A 20,000-nucleotide genomic window follows, 5' to 3' on the forward strand; every position below is an offset into this window, starting at 1 on the left:
TCTTTACACCCTTCTTCTCCTTCCTTCCTTCTTCCATCTGCCCTCCTTTCCTTCTCACCCTCCTCCCACTACCACATCCTCTTACTTTCCTGCCTATCTCAGACACCCTCTTCTTTTCTTCCTCTTCTTCTTCTGCATTCTGCTCCTCCCTCCCTATACTATATCCTCCCATTTCCTTACCTATCTCAGACAACCTCTTCACTTCTGCATCACCTTTCCCCCCCCCCCTCCCTGCCTCTTGGGGAAAAACGTGGCTGAGATGGGTGCTATCGCCCCTGTCTAGGAGTGAGTGGCCCTTGTGAGGGCCTCGACGATGTTTTACTCTCGGTCTAAATGGCCATCGAGGCTCGTGTGGTCGACAGAGGTGAAGAATCAGGGGAATGGGCGTCTAAGTACCAATAAAACGACGAATTGATACAATCGGTCTCCACTTCGCCCTTCTCCTCCTCCTCCTCCTCCTCCTCCTCCTCTTTCTCCTCCTACTCCCCCTCATACACATCCTTCACCTCATCCTCCTACTCCACCTCTTTCTATTAATTAAGAATAAATGGTCTCTTGCAGTCTCCTTCATTCTTTTGTTCTTATGTACTCTCTCCCAAGACCTACTCATCCGCACCTTATTCATTTCATCTTCCTATCCCATCCATCTTCTGAAGATTTTTCTTTCCTCGTTCTTCCATCTCCACTTCCGCTTGTATCTTATATTCCTTACCCTAATCTTGGGTTTTTTCGTCTATCTCTTTTCTTCCTCAACTGAAAACTGTTTTCTACTCAAAAAATAATGCTAATCATTTTGACCTACTATTCCTTCTTTCTACTACCCTCTTTAAATCGTTCTTTTACCACCTCTGTGACTCCACTTCGGCGTAATATTGTCTTCAAGGATAGAGACGCTGATTATTGTCAACAAAATACTTTAAACTATCATCCTTTTCCTCCTTCGCCTCCTCTTTCTCTTCCTCTTTCGTCCTTTTCTCCTCCTTCGCCTCCTCATTTTCCTTTTTCTTCATCTTTCTCCTCCTCGGCTACACCTTAGGTCTTTTCACCTACTCCCCTTTTCTTCCCTATCTTTCTCCTCTTCCCCTCCCTACTCATCAACAATCCTCAATTATCATCAATATCACCGCATGATTATTGTAATTCTATCCCTGTTTAATCAAGAGAAGACCGAGATTGTTTATTGCACTTTCGCCACATAAATAAAATCGCCTGCCGGCAGCTAGAATAAATTACTAAAGGCGCAAAACGTAGCGATAGGGTAAACGAAGATAATAAAGACGGGTTTTGTTGGTTTTTGTTGTCAAAGTCATATAATGTCCTGTACAGTAGCAACACCAGTACAAAACTTTTCAGAACAGCGACAAAAGAAGCATCATTCAAAAAACAGGAAAAATAATAATAACAATCATCAGGTGAACAAACGACAATAAACAATGCTAAAAAGACAAAAGGAAACAGCAACACTGATATCGTCAATAAAAGATAAAAAGGAATCGGCAGCAAGGAGATAAAAGTAAAGTTATAATAAACGAGAGAAAAAACAGATCATAAGAAACAAAAGGCGATCGCATCGAATCAGCAAATAACGATTTGCAAGGATTGGCACGCCGTGTGATGCTAAAATGCCGTGGGAGTCAAGGAGTTGCGTGATTCTTACCTGTGACCTCCCCAGTAATATCCGTGACTTCTCCCTTTAGTAGCCTTCTGTTTGTAACATACACTCATAGTTTCTACTTTTTCATGTAAATTTGATACAATATAATCAGACATTCGACTCATCGAGTTTACTTTACTTTCTTACTCTTCTTGCTTCCAAAGAACGTCCGATCTCTTGTTAGAAAAATTGAAGATATCTAATTATATAGGCCTACCACTCCCGTGTTTTTTAGTAGACATATACTCGTGAATTTGGGAATCAAGTGTTCTTGAATATAAAACCTGTTAAATAACACAACTTACCCATCACTGAAAAATATAATTAATCTTTCCTTTAAGATTTCCACTTTACCTGACAAACTTTTTTTTTTTTTGGGGGGGGGGGAAGAAACACATCGATACCAAAATAGCCCATATCAAAATAACAATACGTAATACTCACCTGTAAACTCGTGCATAATCAGTTAGAGTAGAATAAGGATAAGGAACATCTAGATCAGACATCTGGTTTCGCGACATCTTCTTTTGTGAGAGAGTAAGAAAAAGCTGCAGGAACATGAAAGGCTAGTTGTGTATCAAAGGAACTATTGCCAAGGAGCTCGTCTGGAGGCATCTTTATCTATTTATATATCGCGGCGTAGGAAACAGGGGGAGGAGAAGCGAGACTTGCGCCGAAGTATCCAAAGAAAGTGTGGAAAGGGATCACATTTTTTAGCGAGAGAATTACAACCATACAGTATATGCAGAAATGATTGATACTTTAGAAGAGGGGTACCATGAATTGCACTTTGTGCTCTCCCTGGTGCTCCGTAGGAAGTTCTAAACTACTTCAGATACCCACGCATGTTCTGTTTATATTCATCTTGGGTTGGAATTCCTGATTAAAACGGCTTTCATACATTTCATTTTAGACGTGTTGCTTTTTTTTCTTCTAATTTTGACTGTGTTAATGTCGAGGTCCTACCGTGTTCTGTTGATACAATGTTTTCTCAAGGTGAATTTTTATTGCAATCTGTTGCATATGATTAGTTCAAAGTAATTTTTTGGTATATTCAATATTGTAAGGTTCTCTCCTTTGGTTATATATGGATAATTATTCTTATACATTACTTTGTTTCAGTTTATCCTTGTTTCCACGGAAATTATTTTTCATGATTAATGACGATGTTCTCGAAAACTGATTAAATGATGAGGTTTAGTACATTCTCGTGACTCCTTCACATTCAATTTCTATTGATAATATTCCGCAGTATTTCTTCATCTTTTCTGTTCGCAGGTGACATTGCATATTGATGATATAAAGTTGTCTTGTTTCTCGTGATATTTTGATCAACATATCACGGCAAGACCTCGTCACTGATGCGGTCATATAGCAAAAATTAATAACACAACTAAAATGAAATGCGTAGAAGCTGTTTTAATTAGAAGCTCCCAAACGGAGATAAATATACAATAAAACACGTGTGGAAGTAGAGAAATATTTCAGGGTGCCCACGCAGTGCCAAAAACAGAAAGAGCAATCTATGGGACAGTCCCTTTTCTCAATTATCAATCATTTCCGTATATCTGTTTGTAATTCCCTCAATAAAATTTGAATCCTATCTAATAATGCCTGAAGTTGTAGGTGAAACGTTATAAGTGTTAGGTAATGTTATTGAAATATATTTAGATATGGGTTCTTTTGGGAATGATGCGTTACTTCTTCCTCCGCCATCTCCTCCCAGAAAGTTAGCTAGGAAAACTGAAATAATTATGAAAGAGATTATAAAAACTTATGTTATTTTACAAATGTATATATATATATATATATATATATATATATATATATATATATATATATATATATATATATATATATATACATATATATATCACAACAATATGTATATCACAAAAAAGTAATGTCGTAGCATATTGGATCCATTTCATACGAGTCAAATGATGATATATATATATATATATATATATATATATATATATATATGTATATAAATAAATATATATATATATATATAAATATATATATATATATATATATATATATATATATTTTTTTTTTTTTTTTTTTTTTTTTTTAAGGCTATCGACCCATAAGGGGGTCATTAAGCCTGGTGTGAACCTGCGATCCTGTTTAATTTACCATTACAATTTCCACAACAGTCCTGTTGTACGCAAATAAAACACTACTTTGTCAATAAGGAAACAGTCATTGGCCAAAAGATTTGTCACGTTCAACTGAATTTTGTTGTGTCTGCAATGATGTTTAAGCGCCTGACGGCGTGTGTTATATTTCGTGCAGTGTATGAGTATGTGTCTTAAAGACAGTGTAGTGTTGCAGGGGGAACTTATTTAACCTCAGTCGTGCCTATCACAATTATGTACTTGAAAAAGCTATAATAACAAGCGAAACGTCGTACTAATAAAGGTTCCTCCGTCTTCACTTTTGTGGTGTTTATTTTGAGGATTGTCGGCAACTGCAATTTTTATAAAAAATAAAATAATCTAGTGCCCCCCCCCTCAAATTTTATTTCTGTATCCACCACTGTATATATGCGTGTACTTGGCCAGAAGCTTTCCCTCCAGACAGTTTTAATTAAAAGACACAGCACTATTACAATTAGATGTCTTTTTCTGTATAACTTCAGTTTTTCTAACATAAATTGGGCATTCTCGGAAACCCGAGAAAGAAACCAAAGTTCATGGTGGAAGTGAACTCGATTAGTCAAAACATTGGTTATATTATATTCAACGTTTCGAAGGTACAACTTTAATGAGTGTTGTAGACATGGCATAAAGAAAAATATAGTCCTCCCTCTTACTCACGTTTTCTTAGATTTCTCGAGCAACACTTTCTCGGATTTCGTTTCTCATTTCCATGTTTCTGAAAAGAATTATGTTCGTGATGCATGTCAACTAAACTATCGTATATATTTAAGTGTAATAAAAAATTCAGTAGGATATCATTAGTTTACATAATCTACTTCCTATGTGTTGTGGTAATTATTGTTGGGAACATTAGTGCTTACCTCGGTTCGAGAACTTTCCCTCAAAGTATTAATTTCTTTCGATTCAGGAGCCTTTCCTGAAACTTCGAACCACTCCTATCGTAACTTTAAATAAGATACGATTAAACTCCCCTCCCTTTTATTTATTGAATCTATGAAGTAATTTTGATTTAAAAATCGGGAAACTTTGATAATTTGCATAAGGTAAATATTAACCCGTGGCTTCGAGTTTTTTTTTTTTTTTTTTGTTTTTTTTTTTTTTAACACGTAAGAGTCGCGCCGAATACAACTATCGTCGAGTCTGAACGGCAAAACGCCCAGAGCTCTGGTACCAGTCACTCTTGAAACCAGTCGACAAGGGACCTTCTTACGTCTTCTCATAAGAAGCCTTACAAGTTCTACATCATTTTAGATCGATTGTCTGAGAACGCTACCAAGTAAGCTCTCGGACATTCTTGTATTTGCTAAACCGTAATTACCATAGTGCTAACTCATGTTGATATGCATCTGTAACCGAAAGCAATTAATTACGCTAATGAGATGTTTATTTTGATTTGTGTTGGTAGAGTTTAGAATTCACCAAGACCTTGGAATGGAAGGAAAACAAATATGGCGTGTGACCGGTCCTACAGTTTTGAGCTCCGTGCTCTTTGTTAGAATTCCGGCAGTGTTATTGTGTTCCAACCCTTCGTTGTGCGCTGTGAGATATTATAAGACCACCTCTACCATTTTTTGTCATCACGGTGTGTGAACATTAACTAATTTAGTCTATAGCTGTGAAAACATTATCCCTCCGACCTTCCTGGTCAGGGGCGGCCAAGTCTGCGCATGCGCAGTAAGAGGTTTGTGACGACATGGATGAATCGCTCTCCCCGCATACTGCCTCATAAATCCTGAACTCCTGTGAATAATCTTAACGTGTGGTAATCATGGACTACTCAGGGCCACAGGCTATTGCCATCGTTGAAGCCGATCTCGCTATGAGTGACGATGAAGATCCAATTAACATATGGCCCCCACTTACGACTTACAACCATCACGCTCAAGGAAATTCTCCTGCATCTGGCAACTCTGCACCACAACCATTTACCCCCGCTAAACGCACTCTAAATGAAGTCTCCAATAATAGCAGCCCACCACCTTCTCCTGCTGCTAAATCATCGAAGAAGAATCCAATGACAGAGCCACAAGCTTATGATATCACACCATCTCCCACCCCTACCCCCCCCCCAATCTCGTCCTATACTTCGCCGTCACAGGCTCCTGCCTTTGCTCCCAGAGAGAAATATGTCAAATTAACTTTCCCTGACAACTCAAGCTGTGACGTGAAACTTCGGTGGCTCTCCAACGTTGCCAAGTCTTTCCGTCTCGATCGTGAGCTGGCTGAGGTGAAGAAGTCAGCTATTACATCTCGTTTCGTCTATGTTTCAAGACAACGACAAGACAACATTAAAAGTATCACGAGTGGGGAAATATTATCTTTACGTCTAGTCATCCAGGACTCCACGGAAAGACCACGTAAATTCCCTACATACCTCCTCACTCGATACCCTGTCAGCATCGATGCCTCTCATGCCAAGGAATATCCAGGGATACATACAGCTCGCAGATTCGTCCAAAATGGGACGCCAATCAACCGACTAGTCATCACGTGGAGCCTATTTGAACCACCGCCGCCTACTTTAGAGTTCCCCTTCCTACCTTTCCTCCCTCCCTGTGAGCTTCGCAAAATGAAAGATGAAATTCCATGGTGCTATAACTGCTGGGACTTCAAACATATCTCAAGATACTGCTCCGCTCCCGCAAAGTGTGCCTGGTGCGCGGAGAATCATGACACTCGTTCCTGCCCTCACCGCCCACCCACTCCACCCACCACGTCCGACGACTCCGCATCTACCTCAGAACCTTCCATATCCCCACCACCAGACACATCCCGATGGAAGTGCCCCCGATGCCATAAACCAGGGGTCAACGTTTGGCATGGCTGTACTAAGCGAACACCCACGGCCACTTCCCAAAGACTTGGACCACCACTATCATCACTACCACCACCACTTCCAGCCACCTCTCTCACGACGCCCAGCACCACGGACTCTGCTGAAGTACAAGCTCTTCGCCAAGCTGTTGCATCTCTCGAATCCCGCTGTTCAGCCCTCACGAAGCGATTCGATGCCATAGATGCCCGTATCGAAAGTTTAGTTAACCAACAGGCTACCACAGCAACCACACTTGCCAGTCTAGTTGAATCTCACAAAGTTGTTATCACCTCTGTCACAGCCCTTACAGAGCGACTTGATACAGTTGCCTCCCATCTAGAGAAGCTCTCGTCGTCTTTGAACTCCTCTACCCATGCTCCGCCTGGCAGCGCCCACATTCAAACACCAACCTCATCCGGCTCTCGCAAATCACATAGTAATAAGATTCTCTGATCTCGTATCGCTTCACGTCATCTCCTGGAATGCTTTCGGAATACGCCCTAACACGAAACTCACTGCACTCAAGGCATATGTCCATCGCCATCACCCCCAGATAATATTTATTCAAGAAGCCTTTCCCGGTGGTGCTCAACCATGCGACACAGCACCTACGCTGTCTGGCTATGTCTCGTACATACATCCAGCCAGGAATGGCCTCATTTCTTACGTCCACGCATCCATGCCACACAAGCTCCTTCGATGCTCCAGGGATACTACTATGACCTTTCAGTTAATTGAAGTCACTGTGGGCAATGGTAAACTTCGACTTTGCAACGTATACTCTGCCCCTGGTGCTATTAATCTTGTTGCCCTCCCAGTACCTACAAATCGTGGAATGATTTATATGGGGGATTTCAACGCTCGACATCCTGATCTTGGTGATGCCTCCCCTGTCCCCAACCGTAGTGGAATCCCTCTACTCAACTACATACATCGGTACCGACTCACACGATGGGAAACTGGTGAAGCCACACATGCACGTGGAGGCACAGTTGACCACATCATCACGTCTGGCCTCGTGCCATCCCGTGTCGCCTGTCAATCAATTCTTTCTCTCTTCTCCGACCATATTGCTCTTAGTTTATACTACTCCATACCATCTCGGATTCCAACTCCTCATCACCGGACCCGTATATCCATTCCTCCTAAATATTGCCCTACGTATATTTCGTACATCTCTAGTCTCCTTCTCACATTTGGCTTCCTATCCCCCGACGCACTATACACGTCCTTAGTGAATACCACACACGACTTCTACAGCCGCTATGTAACCAAAGCTCACCTACCACGCCGCCCTGTACCTCACTCATGGACGGTGGACCACCGTATTATCCAAGCGGAGAGAGCTACACAGACTACTGGTCATACTTTTCAGACGCAACCCACACCTGATTCTTTACATCAGTACCAAATAGCACGGGATAATATGGTCGCCCTCCAGAACTGTGCCTACACAGAGTCTTGGCAGAAATACACTGATTCCATAAATCACCAGACTAGTATCGCGACTATGTGGCGCCTTGTAAAAAGGGTCGTTAAGAAGCAACCTCCCAGCGCCCTCCATCACAGTCCAGACGCCTACGCCCAGGACCTCATTACTTTATAGTCGTCACAGTCACAGACTAACAATCTTCCTACGCATATCCAAGAGGCACTCTCCACTCGTCGCAACACCCGTAATCTCCACCTAATGGCTGCACTTCTCCACCCAGATGAAGAAGACGACGTCCCGATTACGGAGAATGAATTACGACTAGCCATGACTAATACAAAAACTTCTGCACCTGGGGATGACGGCATTACATAACAAGTGCTCCGACTCCTACTGGAAGTTCCTGGCAACCCCCTCCTTCGCCTCTTCAACCTCTGCCTCCTTCGTGGACATGTACCTGTAGCCTGGACTTTAAGCACGATTGTTCCGATACCGAAACCAGGTACTGATAAATTCAGGCCCATTTCCCTAACTTCATGGTTCAGCAAGGTGCTTGAACGTATCATCCTTGCCCGGCTCATGAATCGTCTACAAGGTCAACTCTCCCCGCAGCTGTATGGTTTCCTCCCACGTCGAAGTACGCACCACTGCCTTACTGAGCTCTACACCCGCCTCTCTCCCACCAGCGTAGTTGCCTTCCTGGACCTCAAAAGTGCTTTCGATGTAGCCAACCATGAAATAATTCTTGACCAGCTGGTTACCTTCGGAGTGCAAGGAAACCTCCTTCGATGGATTCGAGGTTATCTGAGTAACAGGAAATCACGTGTTCTCTTTCGAGGTGTGTGCAGTTCCTACGAGCAGTTCGAACTCGGTACACCGCAAGGTGGCGTACTAAGTCCATTTCTTTTTACCGTCTTGATGCACCGCTTACTCTCACTTCTTCCTAACGTTCCCGGTACAACCCTTCTCTGCTACGCGGACGACATCTGCATCCATTCCAACTCGCCCGGTGACCTCCAATTCGTCCTCAATGGCTTCTACACGTCAACTACCGCTTGTGGTCTCATCATTTCCCCTGAGAAGAGCAGAATATTTTCATCTCGTACTCTCCAAGCACTACCGACGTTCAACATGGGAGGTGATGCTATCTCTCATTGCACACAGTACACATACCTTGGAGTACCAGCCCGGATCACTCCAGTCATACCGACTCGACAACGTATCCATCCCCTTGTTAATTATCTCCTTGATCGTCTGCAGGCCCGTTTTACCCCTATCAAGTGGCTTGCCACAAATTCCACCGGCGTTTCATTACCAATGGTCAGAACTCTATACACCACATTTCTTCGATCACTCGTTGACTACTTATCACCTGCCCTTTGTCAACTTCCCAGGAGAGCTTTGGAACCTCTCGAAAAATTCCAAAATAGAATAATGAGATTTATCTTAGGTTGCCCTCCTTCGACTCGCATCGTTAACATGCAAAGTGAACTTGGTCTACCCTCGCTCGTAGAGAGAATATATGCTAACATGGCCATTCTCTCTGTAAAATGCCTCCGATCGCCCTATCTGTCCCCAAACTTTACTGCTACCATCAGAGCGTCGCTCGAACCTGACGGTGCACCCCGCCTCCCACTTCGACCAGGAGGCCGCAACCTCGTCACTACAGTGTGCAACACACTCAGAAACCTTGACCTCCACGTCCCTGAAGAAACGGTTGAACCTGACTTGCCCCCGTGGCGAATCTCCCTCCCTAACGTCACCTTCACACCAACCTCCAAAGATGACCTTCCTGCACTTCAAAAGCAACTAGCACTAGAGACCATCGACAGCGTATCCACAAAGATCCCCACAGCGCATGTCATCTACGTGGATGGCTCAGTACAGGCTGATGGAAGAGCAGCGTGTGCCATGTACTCACCCACCTTACAGCCACCTGTGGAAGCTGGATGGATTGGCCGCAGGTTACCTGTCACATCAAGCTCAACGTTTTGTGAGCTACACGGAATCCTCGACGCAGTAACATATCTTGTAGACTGTAACGTAAATGGTGTGATCGTTTGTGACTCCCAACCAGCTCTACACGCCCTCTCCTCACCCAGACCCAACTACTATCGTGTTGTACAGGCCATACTGACCCAACTCGCCGTTGTTCATGAAGCATCTATGGCCGTATCTTTCATATGGGTGCCTTCACACGTCAACCTTGCTGGCAACGACACGGTGGACCGTCTTGCCAAAGCAGCTTGTGCCTTCGTCTTAGACAACGAACGCGTAGTACCCTCTCTCACATGCCTCAAAAACAGAATACACGCTGTTACTCACACCATAACAACACGCCGAAGGGATGCGGAACGAGCCACCAGTGTCTCCATTCAACACCACGACCACTTCCTACCCAGCCGCCACAAGTATCGCCGACGCGGACCCATGGTACGGAGACACAATGTTATCAGTGCTCGGCTCAGACTCGGATATCGACCTGTGTGGCAAATATCCCAGGCGGAAGATATTTCACATTACTCATCATGCAGGCTGTGTAACCGCCCTAACGCCAACACTCTTGAACATTACTGTCTCCAGTGCCCCATTGTGACAGACAGTATTCCACAGAGACAAGACGTGATAACTGTATGTAAATATTTACTTAGTGACGACAACTTAGATACACTCCTAGCTCGCCACCCCCATTTTGGGGGATTTTGATTGTTAAATCCAACCATACCTCCTTTTGTATCTCTTTACATAATACTATGACTAATATACAATTGTTTGTCGCCCTCAGAAGCAATGAATTTATTAAACGGTGGACCATCTTACCAAGGCAGCCTGTACCTACGTCATGGACGTCACGCGCAATGCTCACCCTATCATGCCTTAAAACAAGATACGAGTACACGCACCCACTCATGCCATGTCAACACACCGAAAGATGCGGAACGGTCTACCGATATCCCCATACGACCACCTCCTACCCAACCGCCACAAGTAACGCAGACGCAAGACCATGGTACGAAGGCACAATAATGTCAGTGCTCGGCTCGGACTTGGGAGTAGACCTGTGTGACGGGGCTCCCAGACGGATGATATGCCACGGTGATCACCGTGCGGGCTGTGTAACCGTCCTAACACGAACACCCTTGGTATTATTGTCTCCAGTGACCCATAGTGACAGACAATATTCCCCGGAGACGGGGCATGATGATTGTATGTAACACTTACATAGTACCACTATCTCGCCATCACCATTTCGGGGGATCCTGAATGATTATTGTATTATGTCTCCATTCAAAGAATGTGTGTAATATATGACATGTCCTCTAACATAATGCTGTGATAGATGTACTATTGTTTGCCGCCCACGGGCGTAATAAATTTATTAAAACCAAAGACCTTGGAATTCATTTAGTTTGATATGTACCGGTAACTCAGATTTGAGTTACGAAATCTGAAACTTGCAAGTTTACATACAAGGGTTTGCAGTAAAATTTCGAGTTTATCAATGAAGAATTTCCATGCATGCAAGTAGGCATCAAGACTTGTGCATGGTGCAAGATACAAGGTCTGTCGGCCAAATTCTGGAATATACGACCTCACATCTAAAAAATCCTCGCACATTAAAAGACCCAAACCTTAGGGTACTTGTTGGAAAACTCCCAGACCCTCTTATGCCTTTACTTTTTTTAGGGGTGTCCCCTATGGGACTACAGGTTGCAGGACTCCTAATCACATCCACCGTCCCGTTTTTGTCGCCTCTTACGACTCAAGTGGGAAGACTTGGTGGTAGCATTCTTTTCCCCCACCACAGGGTAGGGGGAAAAAGGAAATGGATATTCAGAGAAATGGTACAGGACAGTAACAAGGGGTTGGAGGACAGCATAACGGATGGACAGTCATTGTATAAAAGTGTCATCATTTCTCTGTGAACAGAGTTTTCCTCTATCACAGACAAAATTATGTGTGTCTCTGGTCCGTAGGGGCGCCCCAGATAGACCCTAAAGTATCAACTGCATGCCACTTTGCCACGATAACATGCAGCCAATACCGCAGACGGAAATAGAAAGGCATAGATGTGGTACAGATGAGAGTAAAAGGGAAGAGATAGGCAGTATATTTGTGAGAAGAGAGATGGATGTGCTGGCTTTGAGTGAAACTAAAACGAAAGGGAGAGGCGAGTGTGAGTTTGGGAGTGTAGCTGGGAGGTTCTCAGGAGTGAAGAGGGGACGAAGGAGAGAAGAGGTGGCTATACTTGTAAGTGAAGAGATAGGTAAGTGTGTAGTGGAGTGGAAGGAGGTTTCTTCAAGGTTGATGTGGATGAAGGTGAAGCTGGGAAGGGTGATGTGGGTTTTTGTAAGTGTACGAGAATAAGATAAAGGAAGCAAAGAGGAGAGCAGATGTGAAATGGGGAAAGAGTATGACAGAAAATTTTGAAAGCAATAAAAAGATGTTTTGGAAGGGAATTAAAAGAGGAAGGGAATGCGAATCAAGTAGAGAAGAAAAGGTAAAAGGTGTAGATGGAGAGATGAGAATGGAAGAGAAGGCAGTGAGAGGAAGGTGGGCAGAGTATTTTAGGGAGTTGCTAAATGTGAAGGAGGATAGGGAGGGAAAGGTAGTTGCAGTGGGAAGCGCTATGAAAATGACCATGATGAGTGAGGAAAATGAAGGAGAAATAGGGAAAGATGAAGTGTAAGCAGATGTCAAGGTGATGAGAGCAGGTAAGGCACCTGGGTTGGATGGATGCCATGCAGAATATCTGAAGAAAGGAGGTACAGTGATGGTGAACTGGCTGGTGAGGTTATTTAATGTTTGTTTAAGAGAGGGTAGAGTGCCAGAGGACTGAAGGAGTGCCTGTATCGTTTCGTTTTACAAGGGAAAGGGGGACAAGTGTGAGTGTAGTAGTTTCAGAGGATTTAGCTTGTTGAGTGTAGGTGGGAAGGCTTGTGGGAGGGTTTTGATTGAGAGGATTAGGAGAGGAACAGAGGGAGTAATTGGTGAGGAACAGTGTGGTTTTAGGACAGGTAGGGGTTGTGTAGATCAGATTTTTGTGGTAAGACAGATATGTGAGAAAGCTATAGGAAAAGGTAAGGATTTTTTGGGCTTTTATGGATTTGGGAAAGGCTTACGACAGGGTAGACAGGAAGGCACTGTGGGAGGTACTGCAGATATATGGGATAAGAGGAAAGCTGTTAAGAGCAGTCAAGAGTTTTTATGGGAGTAGTAGAGCTTGTGTTAGGATTAGAAATGGAGAGAGTGAATGGTTTGAGGTAAAGGTAGGGCTTCGTCAGGAATGTGTTATGTCACCCTGGCTGTTCAATCTATACATGGATGGGGTGGTGCGAGAGGTGAATGCAAGGGTGGTGGGTCAGGGGTTGGAGATTGTTAAAGAAAATGGAGAAAAGTGGGAAATAAGCCAGTTGTTGTTTGCTGACGCCACTGCGCTTGTAGCAGGATCAGAGGAGGGATTGAGGAAGTTAGTGACAGAGTTTTAGAAGGTGTGTGAAAGAAGGAAGCTGAAGATAAAAGCGGGCAAAAGTAAGGTGATGAGATGTACAAGGGGAGAGAGTGACAGCATGCTAGAAGTGAGCATTAAGGGAAAGCGACTGGAGGAAGTGGATAGATTTAGATACTTGGGTTCGAATGTGGCAGGAAAGGGAGAAGTGTGGGTGGAGGTAGAATGTAGATTGACAGAAGCTAGTAAATGCCTTGGTGGATTAAAAAGTGTAATGAGAAATAGACATATGGGAATGGATGCTAAGAGGAGTTTATATGAAGGAGTGATTGTGCCGACAGCACTGTACGGGGCAGAAACATGGAACATAAGAGAGGAAGAGAGAAGGAGCTTGAATGTGTTTGAAATGAAATGTCTGAGAAGTATGATAGGGGTTACTAGGCTAGATAGAGTTAGAAATGAGGAGGTGAGGAGGAGAACAGGGGTAGTAAGGAAGTTGGGAGATAGGGTTGATGAAAGAGTATTAGGATGGTTTGGACACATGGAAAGAGTGAGTGAAGAAAGATTACCGGTAGTAAAAGAGTTGTGAAAGGCAGAGGTGGAAGGAGTGAATATAAGGGGGCGTCCTAGGATGAGATGGGTGGATGGGGTGAAAGGGGCATTGGGAAAGATGGGAATGCGTGTTGAGGAAGGGTGGGAGAAGACAGAAGATAGGGGTGAATGGAGAAAGGTTGTGTATGGGTGATGCTGCGATGCATGAGGGGGAGTGGATGGGGGATGGGGGATGAGGAAGTATGAGTGAGAAATAATTTGACGCAGCCCGAAGGGATTTCTCCCCGTCTTCTTCTTTTATGCATGAGGGGTGGGGAGGGGGGTCGCCGAATTAATGAAGCGGCCTTGCTGTGGATGTGCTGTGTCTTGCGAACTGCTTCTGACCCAGGGCAGTGGACAGGATGCAGGGATGACCCGTCATCCAAGAGGTGACAAGATGAGAGGCAAGGAGGAGGGTGGAGGGGAGTTGAATATGTAGGGGATGGAATGGGTGGGAGTGGTTTCTATGCCTTTTTCTTTTTGGCTACGCCCCGTGTAAGGAGGAAAAATCCTTTGGTATATGTATGTATGTACATCTAGAAAAATATATAAAAATCTTAAACCTCGCCTGCCCACACTCAACCTCAGCCCTATATAGGAAATGTGACATTATTTGTGGAAAATGCAGCTGAAAAAAAAACTTGCAGAAATATAGGGACAACAACTTTACGAGGAAAGCATCCTCAGATGAGTTGCTGAGATGGAATGTTTGAATTTTTTCATTATACACCGTTGTATTTGGCAAAGTACTTAGTTGTGGTGCATCTGAGTATGCTTATAGACCGAGATATATAAGTCTGATACATAGAAATCGTAACATTTATTGTGTATTTCTTGCAGCCAGATCCAGACTTGTACTGATAATTCAAAACATTAATTATGTAAAGCTACAGTAGCAGTACAATTTGACGAAACATCAAATTAAGAAATTAACTTTGAGTTACAGGAAACCGTGTTTTGGCGGACAGCATTTCAGTGATCTATATCAGAAACAACCCCATGAGATTCACAACACTCGCTGTCAAACGTTTAGCACAAATTCAGCAAAGCGTGATTGCTAAACAGTTTTTAATATTATAAGATAAAGAAAAGACAACGGTGGGCAATAGGGTTGAAGTTTCTGTGGAAGTTAGAAGAACAATGGCCATTGTTTCCTGAAGGATAAAAGAACCTAGTGCATGATGCTGTTGGGATTAAAATAGATAAAAGGGTGAGTGCTGTATTAACTCAGCTGATAAATCTATTTAAAAAAAAATCCTACTGGTTTCGTATGAAGAAAGCAGTAGCTTGGGTAAGACAGCTAATCGGAAAAAGCAGTATCACAATTTGAAGGTCCTATAATATCAGAAGAATTATGTGAAGCTTATAATATTATTATCTTCTATATAGAAGGACAAAATTATATTGAAGAAAAAATAGATTGTATAAAAAATGAATTTATTTCGAAATTAAGTTCCGATACACGAACTCGAACCTTTCGTAGACAAGAAGTGGCACATAAGATGTGCAGGCACATTATATCTAGTTCCGGTTTCTGAAGAAGTTAATCATCAGAGGAGTTCATGACAAACCTGCTCAATCAAGAAGTAACACTATGGCTATTGTCAGGTAGAAATACTGGACCCTTAAGGCCCGTCCTTTAATAAAAGGAATTATCAAGAAATGCATTACTTGTGACAAATACAGGGACACCACTGAATCGCAAAGGATGGCAAATCAACACAGTGGTGAAAATGTTAAAATCTGATACCTGTGATCAAACAGTCCATTGTCCCAATTGTTTCTTGTAGGAGAACAAATTGACCTGGAATGCGTGTTAGTATGCTTGCATTCCCCACGTTCCTTCTATATATCACCCCTAGTATATAACCCCATCAACCCATATATATAACCACACTGAAGAGGTTCACAGGCAGTGATTGTAATATACATATCTTTCTACAACATTCTCTCTCTCTCTCTCTCTCTCTCTCTCTCTCTCTCTCTCTCTTCGATAGTGGGATCTACATTTCATAATGAAAAGTTTTTCGTTGTTTTCCAAATTGTGTACCTGTCACTGTTCTTATTAGAGTATCTTATTTGCCCTTACCTTCAGGTTTTTGATAGTGGGCTAAAGGTCATTTGAGTATCAGTTTGGAACTCAGTACTTCAGGGAGCTCATCCTATAGAAGAGATTAACTAATTTCATCTGGGTATTCAATGTTTCTTATCCATGCCAGCTGTAGTTGTCTACTTTCTTGAGATAAATACGTGTGATTCAAGATGACAATTGCCGACAAAATGGTTAGAGTAGATACCATATTAAATGTACAACGTTTCGCTTGTTGAAACTTTTTCAAGTACAATTTCATGTACTTGGAAAAGATTCAACAAGCTCTGACCATAAATATATGTTTTTTGCTGCTAATTTGTAGTTACAGTGCTAGGTTATCACTGTTGGGTCGTCTGTATATACGAGACTTTTCTATGTTGTGCTCTAGGTTGGGTATGGGGAGGTTACATTTGCATAGCATAGGTAACCTCTCTCACACAACCAACAAGCTACTTGCCCAAATTTTTCAATGTGCTTATCCTCATTTCAACCACAAAGAATATTGGAAGCTATTCATGGTCTCCCTTTGGATAATTTGCCCATGCAAATCAACAAAAAACTTTAGAATACACTAATGAAAAAAGTGATTTAGCAAAGTTTGACACAATTCAATTCCCTCCCATAGATAAAGCCAAAGAAAGGATTAAAAGCAACATATTAAAAACAAGGCACTATCGCCTCCCTAATAACAAGAGAAAACAAAAGAGAAACTAATAGGACGAAGAAAAACAGCTACAGAAAAAATTGGGAGAAGTATACAGGTTCCTCAGATAAATAGACATGTGAAGAACATTAAAAGACAAGAAAAATATCCCTCACGAAGAATTTGGTACAAAAAAGAAGAAAATGCTATCACCAAAACAACACGACTGCATTGCAAACATTTCTTCAAACAAAATCCAAACCCACAATAGGAAGCAGGAAAATAACTAAGTGGATGAGCAATAGAAAGCTAGACACAAATGTTGTTCCATCCTTCTCCAATAAATACACAGAAAACACCATAAAACTAGACCAAAAAAATGCGCACAAGACCCAGACAAGATATCAATTTACCACTTGACATACCTGGGCCTTCAAAGATATCTTGAGCTACTTCTGCACACATTAGCATCCCGATAAACTGGAAAGGATTAAACATAAACCGCGTCCTGACACCAAGCAAACCACCAGAAAGTCCAGTATCCTACAGACCTGTTTCTCTCCTCTCCCGTAACTAAATTGATAGAAATATTGATCTAAGAAAGAATTAGAACACAGATACCTACCTCATCAGATCAGCATGGATCCTAAGAGGGTAATTCCACAAACATATTGTTTGCAAACCTCAGCTTACAAGTGTTAGAAAGCTCCAAAAAGAAAGCGCCACCTGATACAATAGTAATGGTGGTAACAGACTTGAATATAGCTTTTGATAGTCTCCAGACGCATTCTGTACAAAAAAAAATCGAAACTGATATAAACAGTAATGGCAAGAATTGACAAATTTTCTGGTCGACAGAGAGAACAGTGTCACAGTACAGCGATTTCTCGGGATCATAATATTATTCAAGGAGACCTCAAGAAACAATACTACCACCTAGTGCGAAGTTTGGTTAGGTTGCGGGGTTAGATTAGAATTTTGTTTCTTTGATCTGTTGTTTGTGTGTAGCTATATAGGGTGGTATTCATTCAGGACACCTGCCAATACGTGGTATGTTAGGTCATTGGAATGCTGATGTGGTGAGTAGGATGTAGAAGTATGGTTTTTTTTTTTTTGTATGTTTAAATGGTGATTATTTCTACTGTGGTATCTGTAAACTATAATTCATTGCCTTTTGTTTTGTTGGAAAATGTATAATTTTGTGTATGAGAGTTATGAGTCTACTTTTACGTTGTGCTTTGTCTTCTCTGTAGTATGGTTTGTGAAGCTAAGTAGTGTAGCTTGTGGTGATAGTTTTGTTTCTTGTGTCATAAGAGCATTAAAATGAAGAAGACTGTAAGAGACCATAAGGCCTACATTAAGCAGTTCCATGTTTATGATCACCTGTCATCCCCATCCATAGAATTGTTTAACCTTTCCACAAAAAACGTAAATCAGTTCTTGATTATTTCTTTCTTAAATATAAAAATTTTCAATTTAGATCCCTTACTGCGAGTCCAGCCCTGTTGTCTTGATATGATGACCTTGCTTGCGTCACCCTTGTTAAAGCCTTTGATCCACTTGAACACCTCTATTAAATCACCCCGCACTCTTCGTCTTTCCATAGGGTAAGTTAAGGTGCCTAGCCTCTCCTTGTAAGGTAAATTTTTGAGCCCATGTATCATTTTGGTCATTCTCCTCTGTACTGATTCTAGTGAATTAATATCCATTCTATAGGACGGAGACCAAAGCTCTACCGGATAGTCAAGGATGAGTCTAACGCCAGATAGAGCTTGATAATTACCTTTGTACTTTTATTCGTAACAGTCTTAGCAATGAAACCTTATGTTAACTATATTCCTGGCGCTAATACACTGTTTCCAGGATTTAAGGCCAGGACTCACTAGAACTGCTGGGTCTCTCTCGCACTCAGTTTTCTAAAGAAAAAATCAATAAATAAACAAATAAAGTGTTATGTAAGGTATACCAGTTTAGGGTGTTTCGTGTGTTTGTATATGAATAGCTAAGTATAAGTTTGTGTTTGCGTTACTGTTAGTGCTAATTGTTAGCATTTTTAGGGTGTGTTTGTTTTGTGTTGGGGTGTTTTTGAATGTGGGTTTTGGCGAGTGTTGTCTGCTATCTATGATGACTGTGTACCCTCACCTGGTTCTTTGCACTCCTTCCAGCACCTCAGGCGCGATGGGTTGATGTATGTGACGTGATCTGTGCCACATATTGGGTTGTAGTCAGACGTAACTATGCAATCCAGGAGGCAGTCTCTGTAGTCTTCTTTCAAGGTCAGCGCTCCGCACGAACTCGCACCAAGTCCTGACGAGAGAAGTCGATTGACTCAGTCATTTGACTCATGAAAATGCACCATACCTTACTTTACTGTCATAACATATTATGAATAACAAAAGTTTATCCTTACTCAATGCCACCTTACTGGCACAAAAAAAATGAGAGTACAAAAAGTAATTTTTTGGGAATATTTTTTAATTTGACATAAAAATGTCATGATACTTTCGATTGACTTATGCAAAATTATATGTTGCAGGCAGTAGAATATACCGTATAATGCTAAGTCTTACTAAAAAAAAATTATATTTACGTAACGCTTGCATGTGCATACGCGTCTGCACGCCTATGGAGAAGTACATTAAATCCAGACTTCTTATTATGTTGTTGGATGTAGAGGAAGCTAGAGAGTGATTGACTGTGGTGGTGAGAGGAGTTAGGATGGTTACGGTGATGCGAGAGGAAATTTACAGGAATATAGAAAAGACTGAGGTACAAATAGAATTGAAAGTGATGAGAACTGATAAGGTACCTGGGTTCGATGGATGTCATGAGGACTGTCTGAAAAGGGGAGGTACGGTTTTAGTGGATTGACAAGTGAGGTTGCTCAGTGTGTGTCCAAGGGAGGGTAGAGCGCTGAAGGACTGGGGGAGTACGTGTATAGTTCCTCTTTACAAAAATAGATAAATAAATGAATGTGCAAATAGAAAATTTAGAGGGTTCAGTTTCTTGAGGAACAGAGAGAGTATTTTGTGAGCAACAGTGTGGGTTTAAGAAAGGTAAAGGGTGAGTTGATCAGATTTTTGTAGTAAGATATGCAAAAAATGGCAAAAGGTAAGGCTGTATTTTGGTCCTTTATGGAATTAGAGAAGGCTTATG

The 20,000-nt window shown here is 42.0% G+C and overlaps 1 protein-coding gene across 1 annotated transcript in view; it reads right to left on the reverse strand.

The window, feature by feature from the left end:
* LOC143020556 (uncharacterized) overlaps positions 1-20,000 on the reverse strand; it is a 100,568-nt gene that overhangs the window by 5,903 nt on the left and 74,665 nt on the right. The window contains exon 3 of the mRNA XM_076176985.1: positions 18,987-19,151. Within this exon, the coding sequence (XP_076033100.1) occupies positions 18,987-19,151 (165 nt within the window). The remainder of the gene's footprint in view (positions 1-18,986; positions 19,152-20,000) is intronic.

The sequence above is a fragment of the Oratosquilla oratoria genome, chromosome 40 (assembly GCF_046742065.1).
Source record: "Oratosquilla oratoria isolate Oo_2021 chromosome 40, ASM4674206v1, whole genome shotgun sequence".
In the NCBI taxonomy this organism is placed as follows: Eukaryota; Metazoa; Arthropoda; class Malacostraca; order Stomatopoda; family Squillidae; genus Oratosquilla; species Oratosquilla oratoria.